The sequence below is a fragment of the Salvia miltiorrhiza genome, chromosome 1 (assembly GCF_028751815.1).
Source record: "Salvia miltiorrhiza cultivar Shanhuang (shh) chromosome 1, IMPLAD_Smil_shh, whole genome shotgun sequence".
Classification (NCBI taxonomy): domain Eukaryota; kingdom Viridiplantae; phylum Streptophyta; class Magnoliopsida; order Lamiales; family Lamiaceae; genus Salvia; species Salvia miltiorrhiza.
This window is the reverse complement of record NC_080387.1, coordinates 37,046,880-37,068,347: the sequence shown is the minus strand read 5'-3', so window position 1 is coordinate 37,068,347 and position 21,468 is coordinate 37,046,880. Positions and strand designations below refer to the sequence as shown.

At 37.8% G+C, this 21,468-nt stretch overlaps 3 protein-coding genes across 5 annotated transcripts; 1 reads left to right on the top strand and 2 right to left on the bottom strand.

Annotated features, from left to right (window-relative positions):
* Positions 1–5,868: 5,868 nt before the first annotated feature.
* Positions 5,869–6,924, bottom strand: LOC131023408 (uncharacterized). The gene is made up of 2 exons (XM_057952950.1): positions 6,232–6,924; positions 5,869–6,150 (listed from the first exon to the last, which is right to left on the bottom strand). The coding sequence occupies exons 1-2, from the start codon at positions 6,814–6,816 to the stop codon at positions 5,911–5,913; spliced, it is 825 nt and encodes a 274-aa protein (XP_057808933.1). The 5' UTR covers positions 6,817–6,924; the 3' UTR covers positions 5,869–5,910.
* A 3,466-nt stretch (positions 6,925–10,390) lies between these two features.
* Positions 10,391–13,162, top strand: LOC131023402 (FHA domain-containing protein FHA2-like). Its single transcript, XM_057952945.1, has 3 exons — positions 10,391–11,094; positions 11,837–11,994; positions 12,615–13,162. Exons 1-3 carry the CDS (start codon positions 10,497–10,499, stop codon positions 12,822–12,824), a joined length of 966 nt encoding a protein of 321 aa, XP_057808928.1. The 5' UTR covers positions 10,391–10,496; the 3' UTR covers positions 12,825–13,162.
* A 995-nt stretch (positions 13,163–14,157) lies between these two features.
* LOC131023385 (ethylene-responsive transcription factor-like protein At4g13040) lies at positions 14,158–18,530 on the bottom strand. 3 transcript variants are annotated; one of them, XM_057952933.1, is made up of 7 exons: positions 18,198–18,530; positions 17,005–17,064; positions 16,714–16,841; positions 16,034–16,109; positions 15,121–15,295; positions 14,681–14,802; positions 14,158–14,609 (listed from the first exon to the last, which is right to left on the bottom strand). In XM_057952933.1, exons 2-7 carry the CDS (start codon positions 17,045–17,047, stop codon positions 14,494–14,496), a joined length of 660 nt encoding a protein of 219 aa, XP_057808916.1. In that variant the 5' UTR covers positions 17,048–17,064; positions 18,198–18,530; the 3' UTR covers positions 14,158–14,493. The 3 variants fall into 3 exon arrangements, with proteins under 3 accessions (XP_057808916.1, XP_057808919.1, XP_057808910.1); XM_057952936.1 differs by lacking the exon at positions 18,198–18,530 and adding an exon at positions 17,998–18,101; XM_057952927.1 differs by lacking the exon at positions 18,198–18,530 and adding an exon at positions 17,794–18,004.
* Positions 18,531–21,468: the final 2,938 nt, after the last annotated feature.

Sequence of the window (21,468 nt, the reverse complement as noted above, 5' to 3'; positions counted from 1 at the left end):
AAGTGTTGGAACATGTGAAAGACTGACAGAAAAATTTATATTTATTTATTTTTGAATTAAAATTGAAGGTTTTACAAGTAAATCGTAGGCTAATTAATCAATGGAATATAAATACTAAAATTTAACACAATCGATATTAGCACTCAAAACACACATTGGAAAAAAAAACACTATCCGACCGGATAAACAACGTGTCCGACCGGCCATAAGGTTTCATCGGTCGGACGCATATATGTTCCGGTCGGATAGATGTTTTTTTGGTTCCTATTTGTGTTTTGAGTGCTAATATCGATTGTGTTAATTTTTTGTATTTATATTCCATCGATTAATTAGCCTTCAATTAAGGGACATAATTTTTTTTTTAAATTGATGATAAACGACAAATATGATGTGAAATAGCCTTGTCAGTAAAGTATTCATGTCAAACACTCTAATTTCATTGAAATTCATGTGAAATGAAGGAATCTTTGTTTATATATGAGTGAATTCTCTCATCCTCTCATCCGAGCACTCAAAGTGAAAAAACACTCAAACTCATTAGAAATTCTAATATTTTCCAAGTGGTGAAGCTATTATTTGTGAATTCTCTCATCCGAACGTTTAAAGGTATGTCATTTTACGTTTGAAATGTAATTTAAGTTGGTTATTGTTTATTTTCAATGTTTTGTTTGATCCTATATGCTTATGTGAATTATTAGCATATTATAGCATACTATGATTTAAAGCCACGTTTGAAGGAAATACATGTGAATTAGAGCACATTCTATCATGTTTTAAAGTATTAATTAGTAATTATTAGTTGCATTTTAGTTCTATACATATATATTGCTGCATAACTCATGTTAATATGCTCGAAAATCATGTATCCGCCCGAACAAGTGTCCTTAAAAATGTGTCCGGCCGTGTGTAATTATATATCATGTAATACACGGCCGGACACATTTCCTCGGAAACTTCCCCGGGCGGATAGATGTTTTTCGAGTGTATTAACATGTTATATGTTGTATTTTAACATTGTATTTCTTTTACATCATTTATTTATTTATTTATTTATTATTTTTTCTGTAGATGAATGAATATGGGAGATACTTTGTGGTTAATTATGGAGGTGCCTTCAATGGTTATGAGTACATCGGCGGCTCTTCTAAGAATTTGCATATTTTCGGAGACACAATGGCCAGTACGGTGTACATGATAAATCACCTGATGTTGGAGAATTCATTGAGCACTAATTACAGCTTGTATTATTTGACGAAAAGATTAAATGGCAGGGTATACAGTAAAAATCTTCTTGCCGATGACAATGATTTGCTTCAGTTGCTGGCGTCCCAGCCACATTTTCCTGAGACTTATGTTGTCGAAGACGATTATAGTGGAGGAGTGTATGTTCCTTCGTTCGATCTCCCTCAATCTTCCGGGTATGGAGGTGAATCCAGTGCAACATTCGAAGGTGGGGACTGATTGGAAGCAATCCAAAGATATGCTTATTTAGACCTATCAGCCGGAGATTCACCGGCGCAAGAAATTGTTGAACCGTCGGTCACTTGGGGTAATGATCAGTCAACGGGTTGGCCTTCATGGGATGAGCCAAATCCGTACAATTACGATCGCCTAACAACTGATCGTTGTTGGGGTCCAGCTGATGATCAATATACGTACGAGCCTCAGTTTGTGGAGAATGCTGGTAATGTAGATGAAGATTATGTTCCATCGTCTGAAGCCGAGACTGATACAAGCGCCTCTGAAGACTTGTCGGAGCCAGAGAACGTGAGAAGGGCGGGGATTGAATATGCAGGGTGGCAGAATTTGCAGATCGACGACGATGATGACGAACAGGTTCCTGGAGCAGATGAACTAACTAATTGGTTAGTTCCGGTTATCCCGTTGGACGCTGCAGCGGCACTTGTGGATATTGAAGATTATCAGCTACTGCCTCGGGAGTTGTCAAAGAATATGTATTTCAATAGCAAAGATGATCTGATCGTTGCAATCGGTCTGTGGAACATGAAGCAGGGCAAGGAATTTTCTATCAGCAAATCAGACAGCAGACGAGTCTACTTCAAATGCAAGCATTCAGATACGTGCCCCTTCAAGCTCCATACATCGTCACAAGATGGAGCCATTTGGGGAGTGTATAAGTTCACCAATGAGCACTCATGCGACGATGAGCTAGGGCGCGTAGCGCGAATAAAGGACCCCGCAAAAGTCGTCGCAGCATATCTAGCACAGAAAATACACGACGATTGCGAGATCTTGAAGCCGAAGGCAATCCAGCTGGAGCTGCGACGTGAGTTTGGCGTACAGATCAAGTACGATGTTGCATTGCGAGCCCGTAATCGAGCCACTGAGATGGTTTATGGTCGACATGATCAGTCCTTCGAGATGCTGCCCAAGTACTTATACATGTTGAGACAATCCAATCCCGGTTCGATGGTGGAGTGGGAAGTTGACGATGATGGCCGATTCAAACACTTATTTGTTGCTCTTGCAGCTTTGGCTACCCCTTTCATGTTCAGCTTACGGCCAGTGATTGTCGTCGACGGCATACACTTGAAGGGCAAGAATAGGGGTATTTTGTTTGTTGCAGTGACGAAGGACGGCAACGAGAGTTTGTTCCCACTCGCGTATGGTGTTGGCCCGAAAGAAAACGATGAATCGTGGACTTATTTCATGTCACGCATTCGACGTGTTTATGGCCAAGCCGATCCACTTTTGATTGTCTCTGATCAACATATCTCCATTGCCAATGCTATCAGGAATGAGTTACCAAATGCAACCCACGGCCTATGCTACTACCATTTGCAAAATAACCTGAAGCATTACGGTAAGGCAGTGGTCGAGGTGTATCGACAAGCTGCATTTGCGTACGAGAAGTCCGACTTCAATAGGGCTATGAACGCCCTAAAGGTTATGAAGAGAGCCGCGTACGATAAACTAATGGGGATTGGGCCGGAGAAGTGGGCTCGTTCGATGTGTCCTATGCCTGTGCGACGCTACAGTTTTATGACATCAAATGCCGCTGAAGCTTTTAATTCCAGATTGTTGTGGGCAAGAAGACTTCCTATCTGCTCGATGTTAGAGGCAATCAGAATTGTTATGGAGAAATGGTTCAACGAGCGAATAAGGGCTGCACAACAAATCGAGCAAGGCTTGACTGCTGAGGCCGGTAAAAGGGTAGCTATTGAAGTCCAAAAAAGTCGTCGATACACTGCACAAAGGTTGAGTGGCATGAAGTATAAGGTGCAAACTGCTGACAGAAGCTTTAAGGTGGATCTGGAGAAGAAAAAATGCGAATGTCGAGTATTCCAGCTAGACCAACTGCCCTGTTCTCATTCAATCGCTGCAATAAGGTACGAGCATTATTTCTAAGGCGGGTTCAGTGAAATATAAATATGTTCTAATGTTCGTTATATTGATTACTGTCGGAGTTTGTTTGTTTTTATAGTGAGGCCGGTGATACGATCGCGGAGTATGTAGACTCGTATTACACGAACGAATTTCTTATCGATACTTACTCTCGCGAAGTTAATAATCTCCCGCCGAGACGCCAGTGGTTGGTTCCCGAGCACATCGCTGAGCAGGTTGTATTACCTCTGATTGTAAAAGGTCAATCGGGGCGCCCAAAAGAAGGAAGACATTGAGGTGGTGGTGAAGGCAGCAGCACACAAGCATATGAGTCTTCTAGTATCAGGCGTCGTAAACCAAAGAAGTGCAGCATCTGCCATGAAGAAGGACACAGCAAGAGAACGTGCGCTGGCAGGGCGACTGAGCCTAGGGAGTAGTGGTTTGTATTTGTGTGTTGTAACAGTTATTGATATTGATTGAATTATCTTATTATTCGATAAGCTGAAATGATTAACTGGAAATAAAGTTCTTTGAATAACCAAATAGAACCACAAATGAATGTAACAATATACAACACTATCTAATGCCAAGGCGATCGCATCGGGCCCTCCAAGTTTCACACAACGAAAATATAGATCTAGAAATCTTGCTCCTATATGCCGCCACATTGCTATTACCCCACTCAATGGATGGAGAGCCAGATATAAGTCGTTCAGCATACATGCAGACGAAAGGCCCGCAGTTGACAGAGTCCTGCTGGTGAAACTGAACCTCCGCTGGAGCAAACTCCGCCGTCATAAGTGGCCACTTGTCCTTTGCCACTGTCGAATCAATGGATGTGTCGTCTAGCCACCTCGACACCTGAAGGACAGCTGACAACAATCTCAGTAAAGGTAGTAATTCACCAACTCGAGCATCCTGTTGTTGAGGTGTTAGCTTGTGGAATACTGGGTCATAGACCTCGCAAACGGCTTCTCCTAACCGAATCCGACATAGGATAAAATGGTGGCCAATTATGACTGGCATGAGAACCTATGACAAACCACAATGAATTGATAAGAAACAACGATAAAGCACAAATGACAAGTAACAATAATTGTTTAACTGATAACCTGTGTGGCATCCATCCATCCTATATGACCAGGAGGAAGTTCATGGCCCTTAATTGATTTTCCACGTACTTGGCAGATCCAGTCTATCTCAGGCTCCCAATCATCAGCCATTGCTGTACTAGTCAATACATGAAACTCCTTGGGGCCGAACTCACTTCCTGTCCAATTATCCAATAGAGCGCCCCACTCTTTCTTGAGGTATATCTACAGATCAAATAAGTAATTATTAATTTATATCAGCACCAATGAAAACATATAAATAATTAAAGTTTACTTACAAACCAATCCGTGTCTACTATGACTGTGTTATTCATATCTACGTCATCAAGTAAATCCAGGGAATCTCGAAGTCTATTTCTCAAGGTCAAGAAATACAAGTCAATATCCTGCATCAAAGGTAAAATCAGAAAGTTAGTAGAAAATAATTTAACAATGTTAAAATCAAGAGATTATTTACCCCAGTTGTGAATTCCTGGCTGACATTATCCACCCGCGCGAAGTCGTCGTACTCCTGCAAACCACCACTGGCCCTGACATACACCTCATCACCCTTACCAGCTCGACATCTAGCCATCCACTTCTCATAATGGTCACTGCAGTTTTGTGTCACTGGACGTGGCATTCGGCTATTGACCCAAGGCGATCTCTGAAAGTTAGACGGACGCCTCACCCTCAGACTGCGACGCGGGGGCTCCTGTTCTACCGGCGGCTGCTCTGCCGGCGGCTGCTCTGGGTGCTGCAGCAGCAGTGCCTGTGGCTCAGGCTCCTCCGTCTGATACGGGCCTGCAGAACTAGACTGTCCCCACTCATATGGTGCAATAGAAGTGAGGGGCTCAGCAAAGAATATCGGGGGCTCTGTCCTATACTGCGGCTTCAGGAATGGGGACGACCAATGAGGGTAGACATGGGTCGAACAGTCAAAAGTCTGCTGTGCCGGTGTGTAGTTGCCCTGACCAGACTGCATCATGGTCCGCCACTACTCGTTGTAATCCGGGGTCTCTGCTGGGCGAGAATCATAATCTGAAGGGCGTGCAGCAAAATGCTGGGTCTCTGGATGGCGTGGTTCCTCATCGCGGGGGTCGTCGTCGCAGGGAACTGAAACGCTTGGCCCTGAAGCGTCGGGCCCTGAAGCAGTATGCGGGGCTCTGTGCTTTGGAGGAGACCGTGGCTGGTAATCATCAGGGGACCGTCGCTGGGCATCATCATCAGGGGAGTCGGGCACTGGGAAATGTTTGCTCTTCTTGCACCTATCCTTTTTACCCTTGCCCTTCAGTTTATCCAGTAATTTGCCGAAGGCCTTCTTAATCTCCTGACGGATCGTCTTCTTCACCCACTTACGGTCCACCTCACCCTCGCTAGGACTGGATACAGCCCGAGATCCGCTCGACGATGAAGAAGTATGCGGCGCTGGGCGCTTGCCCGTATCTACTGAATGACGAGTCGGCTCGTGGGGTCAAGCATCCCTCACAGGGCCCCGAACACTGTGACTGCGAGTCGTACGAGGTTGTCTAGGTACATCCTCCTCGCGCTCCTCCACAAAACGGGCTCCGGTGTGCTGTGGAAATTGGACACCCCGAGCTAATGGGTTGTCGGGGGGCCTGAAGCTCACCGAGAGTTCGCCCGGTGTCAGCGCTGTTATGAAGTAGTGACTCGACAGATCGTCACCATCGGGCTCCACTGGCAGGACACCACCCTAGTAAGCAACAAAGATAATATATTAGAACATAAGTAAAACCAGTAACGGTGAAACACTAAATCTGAAATAACTGATTACCTGTCCCTCAAATAGCTCGCGCAGACCGTGAAGCCGGGGCTTACCCCTGAAAGTCCATCTCAAAAATCGAGGGTGCGCTGTCGGATCACCGCTAGATGCTGCGACCATGTGTCCGAGGCCCGGGACGCGCTCCAATGCCCAGACATATAAAGCCCACGAAGGACCGTAGAAGTGATACTTCTCGCCCTTTCCTGTCTCTCTCGTATAATGGCATAACATCTTATACGAATACGCGCCCCAGGGGAATCTATCAAATGCAGCCAGATCATCCACCAACACCCAAAGCCACGGCTGTACCCGCGCATCCAACCCAAGAACAAGGGTGTGAGCCACACACACGAGGACAGCACGAAGGTACAGGCTCACATCCTCATCATCCACTCGACGATCCAAATCGCACACGCGTTTGATGAGCGACTGTATGGTCATGCTTCGCCCACCGCAGAATCGTCGGTATGCCTCCACGCGACTGCAGTCGTGCTGTAATGTCGCATCGAACCTCGATCCCCCGAAATTGAGCCCAGTCACTAATGCGTAGTCCGCTGGGGAAAATCTGACTCGTGCTCCGCACAGAAAGAAGCACATCTCATCGTCTTCTGACACAATCTGCCTCGATACAATCTGGTGTAAGGCTTTATTGCTCTTCGGGCCGGGCCTCCAATCAGTGAAATGCCCAAAACATGATGCTCTAAATCTTCCCCACAACCCTTCGCCGCCTATTTGCCTTAAAGTTTTAACCAGCTCCGGAAAAAGCGAATCCCTATAGTAGGTGCTGATAGCAACCTCCGTCTGATTTATAGTGTCTGGACGAAGATATGGGACATTCGCCTATTCATTTACAAAATGAAAACATATTAAATTCACTAAAATATTAAAAAAATAATACAAATAGGCATAATCAAAAAAGAGGCGAAATTAATTAATACCAAGCAATACCAAGCAATTTAATTAAACTGCAATTTAATATTAAATTCAGTAAAATTCAACTGCAATTAAATTCGAGTAATATTAAAATTCAGTAATTCAATAAAATAGTAAAATTCAGTAAAATATTAAAATAGTAATTCGAGTAATATTAAAATTCAGTAAAATTCTGTAATATTAAAATTGAGTAATATTAAAATATTAAAATTCAGTAAAATTAAACTGCAATTAAATTCAGTAAAATTCAGCAATTTAATATTAAATTCAATAAAATTCGAGTAATTCTGCAATTTAATATTAAATTCGGTAAAAATTCAGTAAAACATTAAACTGCAATTAATACCAAGCAATTTAATTAAATTCAGTAAAATATTAAAAAACTGCAATTTAATTAATACCAAGCAATAACAGTTTCAATAATTAATAATTAAACAATTATAATTAAATTAAATTCAGTAAAATAGTAATAATTAACGTAAACATACAGATATATTTAATAAAGTATTTTATGCCTAAAGAGAAACTATCCGGCCGATGAAGTGTCCGGTAAAATGTATCCTGCCGGGTACATTTCAGATTGAAACTGTTCCGGCCGGACGCATTATTCCGGGAATAGTGCCGGCCGGATAGTTGCAAAATAGGCATAAAATAATTCATTTTATTAAATTGTACAAAACCCACATAAACAATGCAATGTAATACCCAGTAAAACTCGCAATAATAATTCAATAATGATTACTTAAACAAATATTAAACATACAACTCAGTAAATTAATAACTGATTAATATAAACATACAACTCATTAAAATGGAATATTTTATGCTAAAAAAATATCGATCCGGCCGGTGAAGTTCCCGGAAAAATCAATCCGGCTGTATGTTTCATTTAAATAATGTACTCGGCCGGATCGATTTATCCGGCCACTTCACCGGCCGGATCGATTGTTTTTTAGCATAAATTATTCTATTCTATTGAATTTCATGAAAATTAAAAATAAAAACGTGTGAAGAAGATGCCATGGATGAGTCCGACGTGCTTCAATATTTTGAACTCTCTCGGTGGGTAAAAAAAAAGTGAAGAAGCCGTGTGGTGAGTAAAAAACCCTAGTGAAGGAAGGTAAATATAGTGTTAAATAGAGATAGATATATGGACGAAAATAAAGTGATTGAAGCCGATACAATCGGCTTTATGTCTATCACAAGAGAATCAAATTTTTTAGTAAGATTTTTTTGTCCTTTATGTATCGGTTCTTGCATAATTCACTTGGTAACATGCATGATTTTTTTGGGTAACAAGCATGCATTTATTTGGGACGGATTTTGAGTATATATATATATATATAAGTGAGGCGAAATTTAACACTTTTGGCTATTAACACTATATATATTTTAAATTTAAAGATATGGATTAATTAACACGATATATATAGTGTTATATACTATATATCAACATTCAAGAATAACACAATATATATATATATATACAAATAATTTCAAAGAATATATGTATTGAAATTAAGATATTAAAGGGAAAAAAAATAAAAAATTTAAGATATATACGCATGGATATATTAAATTAAATTCAGCAAAATAGTAAAAATTATAAAGATACAAATAGATAGAATACAAACTTTTATTTCGATATATCATCGATCCGGCCGGTAATTGTCAAGGAAAAATGTATCCGGCCGGGTCATTTGTAACCTGAAATGTACCCGGTCGGATACATTTATCTGGCCATTTCACCGGCCGGATCGATGATATATCGAAATAAAAGTTTGTATTCTATCTATTTGTATCTTTATATTAATTTTTACTATTTTGCTGAATTTAATTTAATATATTGTTTAAGTGTTAATTAGTGTCCGGTCGATATATTTACAATTTAAAGATATGAACACTATATATATATATATATACAGTGTAAAAAAAATTATTGCATGCACTCAATGTAATCATTTCGGTCATTATTGTAAAAAAATGCATTGAAACTCAAAAATGTGTAAGATTGTGTAAGAAGACCGAAATGATTACATTTGATGTTGACCCACTTAAGGGTTATTTAGTAATTTAGGGCATGGATAACTTTGCATGATAAGGGTGGGCATTTTTCAAATTATGAATAAGGAATGGGGCACTTTGCCTATTAACACTATTTTTTATATATAGTGCCATCTGATATAATAATATGATGTCAAATTCATATGACTAAGGTAAAATGAATTAATTAACTATCTCAACAAGCAGTAATAAAATTGAGGCATCTAAATACTCTCATTTGTTAGAGCATCTCCAATGCATTGTGTCTTAAAGAGGGTCTTAGATGGTGGTCCCCACCTAAGACACACTCCTCTCAAATGCATTATGTCTTAAAGAGGGTCTTAGTTCTTCATTTATACAAAATCCTCAATTCTACACTTTTAATTTTAAAATTTCAAATTTTCATTAAAAATAAAATTCAAACATTACAATAAAAAAAATATTACTACATAATTTAAATAATAAAAAATACATAAAGAAAACATAGGATTTTAAAAATTAAAATATTCAATATTACATTAACTAAAATAAAATATAGGATTTTAAAATGAAACAATGAATATTATTTTATAAATATGCTTAGGGTAAAATATTTTTAAGAAAACTCTCAAACGATGGGCCAAAAAATTGACATTTTCTCATTTAAAATTGAAATAAGTATGATAAAAAAAAACACATATGGGGTTTTAGCAAATAAAATCACGAATTATTTTAAATTTGCAATTATAACGGGTCTTTTGATGTGTGGCGAATTAAATCATCATCTTTTCAATTTTTGCAATTCCACCCCCCTCCCCCCCCCCAACTTTTTCCGGTCGTTGGATTGTTGATTTCTAATTTACGTGGATTAACTCTCCACGTAATATTCATATTGCGACATCGTTTGCAATAAAATTATTAAATATTGAAAATGATTGTGCAAATACAGGAGATAGTCGACTCCTTTATAATTTGAAGAAAATTTTAATTAAAATAGTACGAAACGACATCGTTTTGACCTCACAAAAATATTGTCACTTCTATTAATCCACGTCAGCTCCAATTCAATACTCTGTCGATCAAGAAAAAAATTATTGATACGAAATTACAAAAATGAAAAAATAGTGATTTAATTCGTCACACTTCAAAAATCACGTTAAAATTACAAATTCGAAATAGTTGGTGATTTTATTTATTAAAATCCCAAAACATATAGATCAAATTTGAAGAAAGAAAATCAGTTCCCTATATAAATAGGATGGCCCTTGAGCAAATTCGAGCAATTTTGCTACCAAATTCAAAAAATTCCAATCTGATCGGCAATGGAGAGCGGCGATGGCGGTGATGTGGAGGCAGGCTTCGCGAAGCTACAAGGCGAAGATTTCGAGTACTACATGCAAACCTACTCCATAATTCTCGGCCGCAACTCGAAGAAATCGGCCGTGGACGTCGATCTCTCCTCCCTCGGCGGTGGGATGAACATCAGCCGCCACCATGCCCGAATCTTCTACGACTTCCAGCGCCGCCGTTTCGCGCTCGAGGTCCTTGGCAAGAACGGCTGCTTCGTCGAGGGCGTCCTCCACCTCCCCGGGCACCCGCCAGTCAAGCTCGATTCGCAGGACCTTCTGCAGATCGGCGACAAGGAATTCTACTTCCTGCTTCCCGTTAGGAGCATCCTCGGCGGGCCGGTCGCCCCGAGAAATCACGCGAACAATTATCAAACAGGTTCTGTGCAGCCGCAGCATTTGGGGCTGCCGCCGCCTGCTGGCAGCGGAGGGGCGGGTTTTGGGAAGAAGGGGAGAGCGTGGGATGAGTATGATGAGGAATGTAGTGAGGAGGAGGAGGAGGAAGCCGGCGGCTCCGGCGGCGGCGGTTATAGGTATGCTTCTGGTGGGAAGGCGGGGTCTTCCGCGCGATCGGGTGAGCTATTTTTAGGGTTACTTTGTTTGAATTGGGGCTGAATTTGTTGATTTTTTTAGGGCTTTTTTGTTGATACCTGCTTCTTTGAATTTTGATGTATTTTGTTTTGTTAATTGGCTCCTAATCTTGATTATGTGAGTGTAGCTTCTGCATAATGAGGTAGTAATGCTTCAATTTTGTTATATATTCTTGCCGATAAATGATAATTTGAAGCTCAGTTTACAACACATTTATTGTTGATTCATTTTCTTGATCAGAAGTAGAAACTGGTGAAAATAAGCTGTGATTTTGGCAGCTTATTAAGGCTATCTTACTTGAAATATCTGACAGCAGTTTGGCCTGAGAGTCAATTCTCCATTTCCTTGAGTGAATTGCTGAATAGTATGGCATTCTGATGCCATTATTGGTGTAGTTTTTCGGTGTTGAGTGTTAGGTACTTGAACTGGCTAGTTTCTCTGCAGAGGGCTATCTTTCAGTTATATCCTCGTCCTGCATTGGACCAATTTAGCAGCGTTTTTATGTACGATGACCTTTTCTCGTCTCAACTATATTTGTACGTTTAGGAGGGTATCTATAGGTTTCTGTGACAACAATATTAGAGAAGTTGGGGACTACATTTCTGAGGAGTGAAAATTGCTTACACAGAACGTCCTATATGGAATTTTTTTCCTACAACCTGATTTTCTAGTTCAGCGGGTTTATTTGCACTGTAAATCATGCCTTAATACGGATAATCTTGCAGATAAGAAGGCTGATGTGAGAACACGTGTTGATAGAGAAGCGGATAACCAACAGCTTCTTCAGTTAGAAGAAAAGGATGTTGTGACATCAGTAGCCACAGTGCTGTCTGATATATGTGGTCCTGGAGACTGGATGCCGATGGAGAAACTACACTCTGAGGTCAATTGTTTTCTTACACTCCGATGCAAACCTCCTTTGTTGTTATATTTCACTATCAGCTATGATGATTTCATGTTGGGATTTCTAGTGTTTCTTGTGATTATTCTGTTGCTTTCTCAATGGCATAGTTCACTACTATGGATATTAACGATTTCAGCATGTGCGTTTTTTTCTATATACTAAGACGAACTTAGAATGTGCACACACACATGCCCCACAACCTATTAAAGGTACAAATTATTGAAACTTGAGATGGCATTGTCTGAATTGTTAGATTCCAGCTACTAGGATGGACGTGAATTCATACGAATGGGATCAAGGTAACAAGTTAATTCCATCAGAAGGCCTCAGTTCAAGGCATCTTGGTGCAACTTTGATGATGGACTTAGATTGATTGGGACTCCTATTGTCAATTGGTTATATTCTTTTTCGTTTCTTGCAATCGTATTCATAAGCTATCACGAGACTCGAATCAATGGCATATTCCACCCTTTTAGCACTATGATATCTACATTTGGTCCCTTTCACATTATGCATTATCCATGTTGTGTTCCAAAACTTTGATATTGTTTCTTGAATGTTGGGATCATCACTTACCTTCGCCATGATTCTGTATGCAGCTGGTGGAACAATTCAGCGACGTCTGGCATCACAGCCGTGTAAGGAAATATCTCACGTCCGAGGATTATGCTAGTCAAGAATCCCAAGGGAAGCCGTGGTTCGGATTGCTGGTGCTGTTGAAGAAATACCCCGAACATTTTGTCATCAACACGAGATCCAAGGGACGAGTGACACTGGAATTTGTCTCCCTCGTCTCGCTAGTTTCCTGAGAAGCGGCGGCATCCTCCACAGTGAACACCAGAACACTCGATCCCTTTTCTGACACGATCATATATCTGTTTAGCTTGGCTTTGTCCACATTTCTTCTGTCTTAATCTTCTATATCGACCAAGTTTGTGGGCTGTGCATTCCGTTAGTTGGATTTAATAGTAGGCCCAATAATAATAATGCATATGAAAGGAAGCCCAAGCCCATATAGAAATAGTTGGTTTTTTTCTGTATTTTTTTTGGGTTGAAATTGAATGCTTGGACGATGAAACTTTCTACTAAAAGATTTACTGTAAATAATTGATGAGGATCTTGATGAAATAAAAGTTTACTTACGGCATGAATGTTTTGGTCAGTTACTTTCCTTATATTGATTTCATGAATTGGTTTTAATTATAATAATGCTGTATGAATTATTTCTACAAAATAAATGTCTAATAAAGAAGGTGGGTGTGGGACCAACAAAATTTAATACATTTCCGAACTAACAAAATGTCAAATTTGTTCTGTTTAGTATATAAGTCAACGTGTGACCTATGGCTTGTGTGGTTTGTGCCTTGTGGCGATAACTCACCTAAGATATTTGTAATAAATTTATTAACATTTATATGGCATGTAGTACGAATAAATTTTATCGGTTTAAGTTGGCAGCTAAAATTTGGGTCAACTAATCTGAAAATTGAAAAATCGGATTTATCAATCCAAGTTGAATCTTGGAAATTATAAACTATATACTCCATTCAAGAATTAAATCATTAAAGCTTTTGAATTTTCCGTTGAGATTTTTGGACCTTTCAAAGAGACATTACTGATATGTACAAATATGTATGTTGTTATTGTTGAGTGTAACTCGAGAATCACTTTTTATTCAAACCTAGTATAAAGAACTTATCTTTTCAGGCATTTACTTTAAACGATAAGATAGTTTGATTAAAGTAAGGTAAGTTATCGCTCAAGTAAATTCCCTTACTATATGTTTAATTGTCTTAGTTTAATTTAATTTACTTTGACAAGTATTTAAAGCCATAATTCAATCGGGTGAAATATCTCTTCTCTTATGAGTACACAGTTGACAATATAGAAAAAATCTAACTAAACCAAAGTTATGAGAGCTATGGCTAAAAATAAATAGTTTGTGTGTATAGCGTATTGATCTAAAGATAGAGTGGTTAATGAATAATGTCAAAAGATTTTAAGTTTGAGTTCACCGTCGTCACACCATCTTTAAAATTATAAAAAGAAAAAAAGTAAATATAGTTAGATCATCCACTACATATAGAAGAACAAGGCATCTATATATAGTAAGACATTTTAGATCCTCAACAAAGAAAGTGAAAAAAAAATAACCATTCTCCCATAAATAACTCAGATTCCACGTCATCAAAATCAACATTTATTGTGCATGTTCATGCTACCTTGAATTGTGCAATGAAACTAAGAATTCTCAGACAAGAACGATGATGATAAATCGATGTGATCCATCTGTTACCAAACTACAGCAAAATGTTGTGCTTTTACCTTGCGGAATTTGCCCTAATAGGGGCACTTATATACCAAGAATCGAATCAACTCTTTAGCATTAAGCCGAAACATATATATTTATATAAGGTGAAAAAATGAAAAAGAAAAAGGGAAGAAAAAAAAAGTGGTAAAGAAGGCGATCAATGGAGGTTAGGGAGCTAGCATATCATCATCAGAAGCCGATATACCACTGCGCCCTTGCTCACCTTCCCAGTCGTGGTCTAGAAGCTTCCTCCGTGGGCCAGTCCCATTTCGTCTCTGGCTTTCTGGATCACGGATCAAATCAGAGGCGTGTAGTGAGTGGCATGAGGTTTTAAGAATGTGGGAGAAAACTTACTCTTGTTGGTGATGGCGGAGCGCGTGATGGCTAAGAACTCGTCCCAGTTGAATTTCCTGAGCTCCTGCTTTTCTTCCTCAGATAGTTCAAAGTTGGGCTCTCTTCCACACATGAACGCGGCCCTGCACGTGTTTCAAAGTCGAATGAGCAACATTGGTTCATATACTCATGAGTTGAATGTGTTGTCTTTGCTCATCAATCTGCATAGCTTTGAGGTTGCAGTAATCTATGTGAATCTTGTAAGGGTAAGAGGGTTTCTAACTTGAGAAAGCATGCGGCTGTCTAAAACGATGTGCCAAATAGTTGTTGGCGCGAGCATGAAGTTAAATAGTTCGTCTATCAGCCGAGGAAAATCAACTTGATGCAAGAACCATAATGGGAAAAAACCTAGGACTGATGCCGTTAGAATGAAGAGGAGATGTTGTGAAACGGGACGATACCTGTCATAAAGTCGAGCGGCCTCTTCCTGGGAGCCTACAGTTCCTAAATGGATCTGTTTCTTGTCAACTTTAATTGCAGCTTGCCATTTCAAATTCTTGAAATAAACACCTCGCATGATGCATGGCTCTTGGTTCTCGACGTGCTTCCTTCTGTGTCTCTTTCTTCGTTTAACCTCTGCAGGAACGAAATCAGTAAGCAACAAAGAATCGAAGTAACTGACATTCAAGAATGTTGGAAACAACTGAACACAATGGATTCTAGTTATCTACTGTATTAATGTTTGAAGTGAAACAATACATCAGATTCTTCAAATATATATAAAGCCTCTCTAAAGCTTATTCCATATAGTATATTTTTTATTCTATCCACCTCAGGCGTGATCTTCTGAGAGGACAAGAGCAACTCACTACTGAACCAGTCGAACATATTTTGGGCGCGTTCATCAGAAAAAGAAAGTCCAAATTGAGTAGACACAAGTCACTGTTGATCTTCAAAGCAACAAACTTCAAGGGAGATTTGCTTCTACATTTGGTACGACATGTATATACGTGATAGCTATTATAATGCGCAACTCAGTCACAATTCGAGATTGATTTCATCTTCCTGGAGCTACTCCTACTCACCTTGGGTAATGCACGGGACGATGAAAAACAGATGGCGAAATTAAGCATGTTTGATTGCTGTTTTTTCGTGAACTGACAAATTCATGGATGAAGGTATGCTGTTGATTTAAGCATAATACAATCATCCACAGTTGTACTCCATTAATTAGCTATAAAAAGAAACTAATCTAATTTATGAATGAATTGCCATAGACAAACTCTACAAAAAAGGAAATACTTTTACTAGAACCGAAGCTGCTATAAGTACTCAACAAGACCAAGAGCAGAAGTATAGAGAATAAGAACAGACCGGGAAAATGCTGAATCGATGCACTTGAAGCAGCAGACATGTTTGATGAACCAGGCCCAGCTTCCAAGCTGGTTTCCTAGACAATGATAGAAATCGATGTCTAAATAACATCATTTGCATGAATTTTCAAAGACAAAACAAATAGATAAGCAAGATTTTCTATTCCAACATTCATCCATCCAGTTCAAACACAATCTGTAAGCTACTCATTTTCTATGTGCATGTTTATAAATTAGTAACAGTGATACCAACGACAAGGGCACCGTTCCAATTCCAAAATGTTGAGATTCAAAAATTTGATGGAATTAAAAGTGTAAAACAATCATCTATATATGTAATACACAAATTTAGTAGATATACACATACAATCATCTATAATATGAAGATTAGAACAGCCTTCTATCTGCAGATGATGATTCTATATAAAACTGAATTAAGAAGCTTCCACAAAACTTGAAGTTTGATGGATCTATCATCCTCTTATCAACGTCTGAATGCTATCTCTCAAACCTCCCTGCTCACAGAAGCCACTATACAGCAGCCACACAGTTATGCAGAATATTGGTCCTAACTTTAGAGGGTAATTCGAAGCCAAGCAACTAACAATGTAAAAGACGAGCATGGAGAATCACATGAATGTACTCAAAGGTGCATATGAATACTGGTATTTAGAAGCTTACTTCTTTTGGTTTGCGACTATCATTTAAAGGCAGAGGATGAACACTGACTGGTTTAGTGCTTTCAGCGGTCTGTGGATTCTGTCCTTGCTCAAAGATCGGAGAAATTGGAGCCAAGAAAGAATTGAATCCTACAGAGATTAGTACTACTACTAAGTAAGAACTCACAGGAAGTGATCACAAACAGCATAATTATCACACGAATGAACGAATCAGGATCGTGCATTATTTTGATGGTTGAATACAAACATACTTGAACATCATCCCTAACTTTTAACAGAAATTGGAAATTACCAGAGCACAATCCTAAGAGCTTGCGCCTCCGAAGGCTCACCATGGCAGGTTCTACTTCTCCTACAAGACAAGGTACAGAGTTAGTTGACGGCCTCATCTTTCACAAGAACAATCAAGAGTTATTGCATAAATGGAAATTAACACATCGCGAGATGAAAAGGTGTATACATTCAAACTATATGTATATATAGCTCAAAACACAAGTATATACACCACAACATCACGCATTTTGACACCAAATATCTCAACATGTATAGCTCACCTCAGATCTCACACCCGAAACCAAAAGGCATTCACAATACAAACAATTCTGCGAAATTCTTGAAGTCGGAGGCATCGAGTTACCGACGACTCTCATGCCAATACAGAGCATGCCTATGCTCTTCACCCGAGTTCTTGACATCACATTACTTTGGGCACATAAATTTCAAAGCAACTAATATCAAAGAAGACAAAACACTTCAACTCTCACTCCAAGTAATCAGCCACCATCAATACCAACACAAACTAGAAAGATAGAAATTTGGAAACAACAATAAGTGGCAATTTGAACAAAGACACAGCCATTAACAATTTATTTCAAGAAAACTACAAGCATACATAAAAGTCTCAAGAATCGTTTCAATCAAAGAGCACAAAGGGTTACAACCAACTTGTAGAAGCCATAACCCAAAGGTGACCAAGAAAAAATCTTGAACCCTAACCAGCCCGACCCAAAACATTAGAAAGGTGGTAGAATGACAGCCAACATATGCAAATTTGCCATAAAAATAGACCAACACCACATACCACCCATCACCCTATACAGAAAAAGGAATTTCATCGAATCTACATAATTGCCCAAAAATTCTCCAGTTTTGTGGAAGTCAACCCCACCAACCTACCACCTTTCATGGAGGCAAGAAATACACAGAAAAAGATAAACCCAACAATAAAAAAACAATCTTTAAAACTCCCACAAGCTAGAAGAGAGGAAAAAATCAAGAGTACCACCCGCAACAAAACAGCTCGAAAAACACAAACTTTGTCATCATTCAAGATTGAGCCAATGCCAGAGCCCATATGGCAACCAGCAATTAGTGCAAGACCACAAGTCAACCGATGCAGACAAAACAGTTTAGAAACTTAAATAAAAACGCACAAACATAAATATGTGTGTGTATCAGACAAGAAGCCATAGTGAACAGTTATACCTTGAAGAAGCAAAGGTGGGTAAAAGGCAAAAAAGGAAGAGGAAATATAAGAGTTGGCGGTGCGGGGAAACCGAGGAGGAGGGGGAGGGGGTGGTGGGGTGGTTTTGGTTTGTGTGGATTACAAAAGGAAGATGGTAAGAATAGAGAGAGAAAGAGGAGAGTGGTTTGTAGTTTACAACACACAAGTAGTTGGTGTTTTACTCATGCATCTACCACCTTTTGTTTTATTTTTACTATCATAATGTCTTTTGTAATTGGGGAGGGTGGTGTGGTGATGTTGGGTGGAGAGAGAAAGGAGAGAGAGACGGAGGTTGATGGTTGAATAAGAGAGAAGCTGTGATTCTCTGCTATTTTTTCAATGAATTTTAAGCCAAGGAAAATAATCAAAATTTTACGTGTGGATGGACAGAAATACCCTTGGAAAACTTGCGGAGTTTACATGGACTTTAGGTTTGATTGGGCGAATGCCAATTGACTGAAATGACCTCCTTCTTTTATCTATCTATGATCACCTTCTTCTTTTATTTTTGATCAATCATCAATTATTATTAATGTAATCGCACTCGAGTCCAAAAGAAAATTAATTCATTATGATTTTGATATTCTTTTCCACCCACTTTATTAGTAACAAATGAAGTAGGATAGTTGAGATTCTACCACGTATCTTTATATATGAAAATTTGTGTTAAAATTATCTCACAATTTAAGGTAAGTCATGGCGCATATTTAAATTGAACTCATATTTAATGGTATGTATTTTCTTTGTTTGGTGTAAGAATGTGCATATTTCTCAACTAAAAAGGACGCTCGAAAATAATAGCCGTATGTATTTGATAGTAAAAAATATATCAAATCGCCTTCATTAAATTAAATCCTACAATACTATAATGAAAACTTCTGATGGAGTTTAAGTATATTTATTAAATTTGATTGATAATTAATATTGTGCTTACGTCCTAACTACATAGTAGATTGTGATATGAGAACTATAATTTTTAAAGTGACATATTTTACATTAGACTGTCATCCCACCGATTAGGGGGTTAGTATTATTTATTTACCATTGGCGTGCTATAACCTATAATCTATTAATGAAATTTTGTAGAGTGGGGTTAAACTGAAATAGTGCTTGGTATAAATATTACTACTGCGTTAGTTAAACCATTATTTCTATTATGCAAAGTAGCTTCGGACTTTTTGAATTATATATGTGGGTACAATTTTCTTGATGCGTAATTATATTTATCACTCAATTTACTGTTTTATAGATAAAAATATAAATAATGTAAAGTGGAAAAGCGTAATTATATTTATCACTCAATTTACTGTTTTATAGATAAAAATATAAATAATGTAAAGTGGAAAAACATCGCCGCCAAGCGAGATTGAACCCAAAATCTCTCACAAAGGAGAGTCTTTGGTGCCTGATCATCAGCTTTGCCACTAGAGCAAGGCATCATCGATATTTTTTTTTTTTTGAGACAATACTTTCTGAGTTATTAATTCTGCAATGTGTCTTTCTTCAGCATGTTTAATAAATTACATCGTTTAAGGGCAGCATCTTGTAGAATCTCAATAACAAATCTTGAAAGAGAAGTAGTTATGTAGCAAAGGTTAATTGACCCTAACTTTATCGTTAAAACATAATCAACTTTTTTCCTTGTATATTTTCACTTTGTTTCTAGTAAATAATTTAAATAAAATAAGTTTCTTTGCATATTTGCTAAATAAGTAATGCAAAACGGAAAAAGAGCTAACGTCTATATCTAATTAATTAAGGGCTCACATTTTCTAGGTTCACTTTAGTCCCTTTTGGAAATAGCACGTGAAAGAATCCATTTATTTTCCGTACCTTTTTTAGATACAAGATTCATTAAATTAAATATGTATATAAGGAATAATCAAGTAAGTCGATCGAATTAATATAAACTTGACTAAATAACCAAATAAGTGAAAATATAAGCAAACAATGTTGATGAGATTTAAATAAAGGACTTGTTGCAAGAGAGAGATTTTAATGCATCAATTTTATCGGTTAGATTAAGCCTTCTCGATTCTATTTAGCCTACTTTTGGTCCCCTTCCATTTAGAATTTAAGATATCCAGTAAGACAAAGTAAGTATATATAAGTTGGATAACGTCCTTCAAAAAAGAAAGATTAGGATAACATATTTTCACCTAGTAAAATCTTTCTCAAACATGAGCTTAATTTCTCCTCAAGAAGACAAGAACCCACGTATAAATATATACTACATTATGACATATAGTAAAACATAAAACATATCTCAATCAAATATATCACACATTATCATCTCATACCGCGTACCAAATGAATCCTTAGTAAATATAATACACGATGAATTATTAGCATGTTTGATAATTTTATTATGGAATAAGAAATTATTATTTAGTAAACCAATATTTTACCATTATTACCATAACAAATACTCCCTCCGTCTCAAACGAAATGTCCTGTTTTCCTTTTTGGTTGTCCCAAACGAAATGTCATGTTTTATTTTTTGGCAATACACTCTCTCTCTATACTTAATATTTAAATAATTTTCACCAATTCACTTTATCTACTTTATACACATTTATTAATCTCCGTGTCGAAAAGAAATAGGATATTTCGTTTGGGACGGAGGGAGTACTATAAAAATTATATAATCATGATAAATTATATTCCCTCCGTCCCATGAATCTTAATGCATTTATTTTCGGCATGAGAATTAATGAATTGTAGATTAGTGTTATAAATATATAGTTAATAACTTAATATACCATTAAAGGAATATGCATCAAGATTATTCGTGGGAGTGCATCGAAATAGCAAATATTATTGTCCATTAAATTCGTTAATTTCACATATTCATATCATCTGTTTCTTTAAAGAATAGATCATTCGGATTTTGGACTCATATAATACGACATAGTATATTATATTTTCTCAAAATATATCATATACTAATATAATGTAGTATAGTACTATATATACACACAAACAATATACACATGTATTGGCCATTCCATTTCAGTTTTCATATTCTTATCCCTCACTACTTAAAAAGTTATCAAGTATTGAGTATCTCGAGTAATAATCGAATTGAAATGATAATCTTATGATAATTTCGATTTTAAATAGGGAGAGTGTAGAATACTGGAAGTATGAAAAAATCCGATTAATTGAAGTTAATATCCGATTTATTTTATTATTCTAAATACCTAATTAATCTGAGAGAATCGCGCCTCTCAACTCTCTCTACTTTACGTG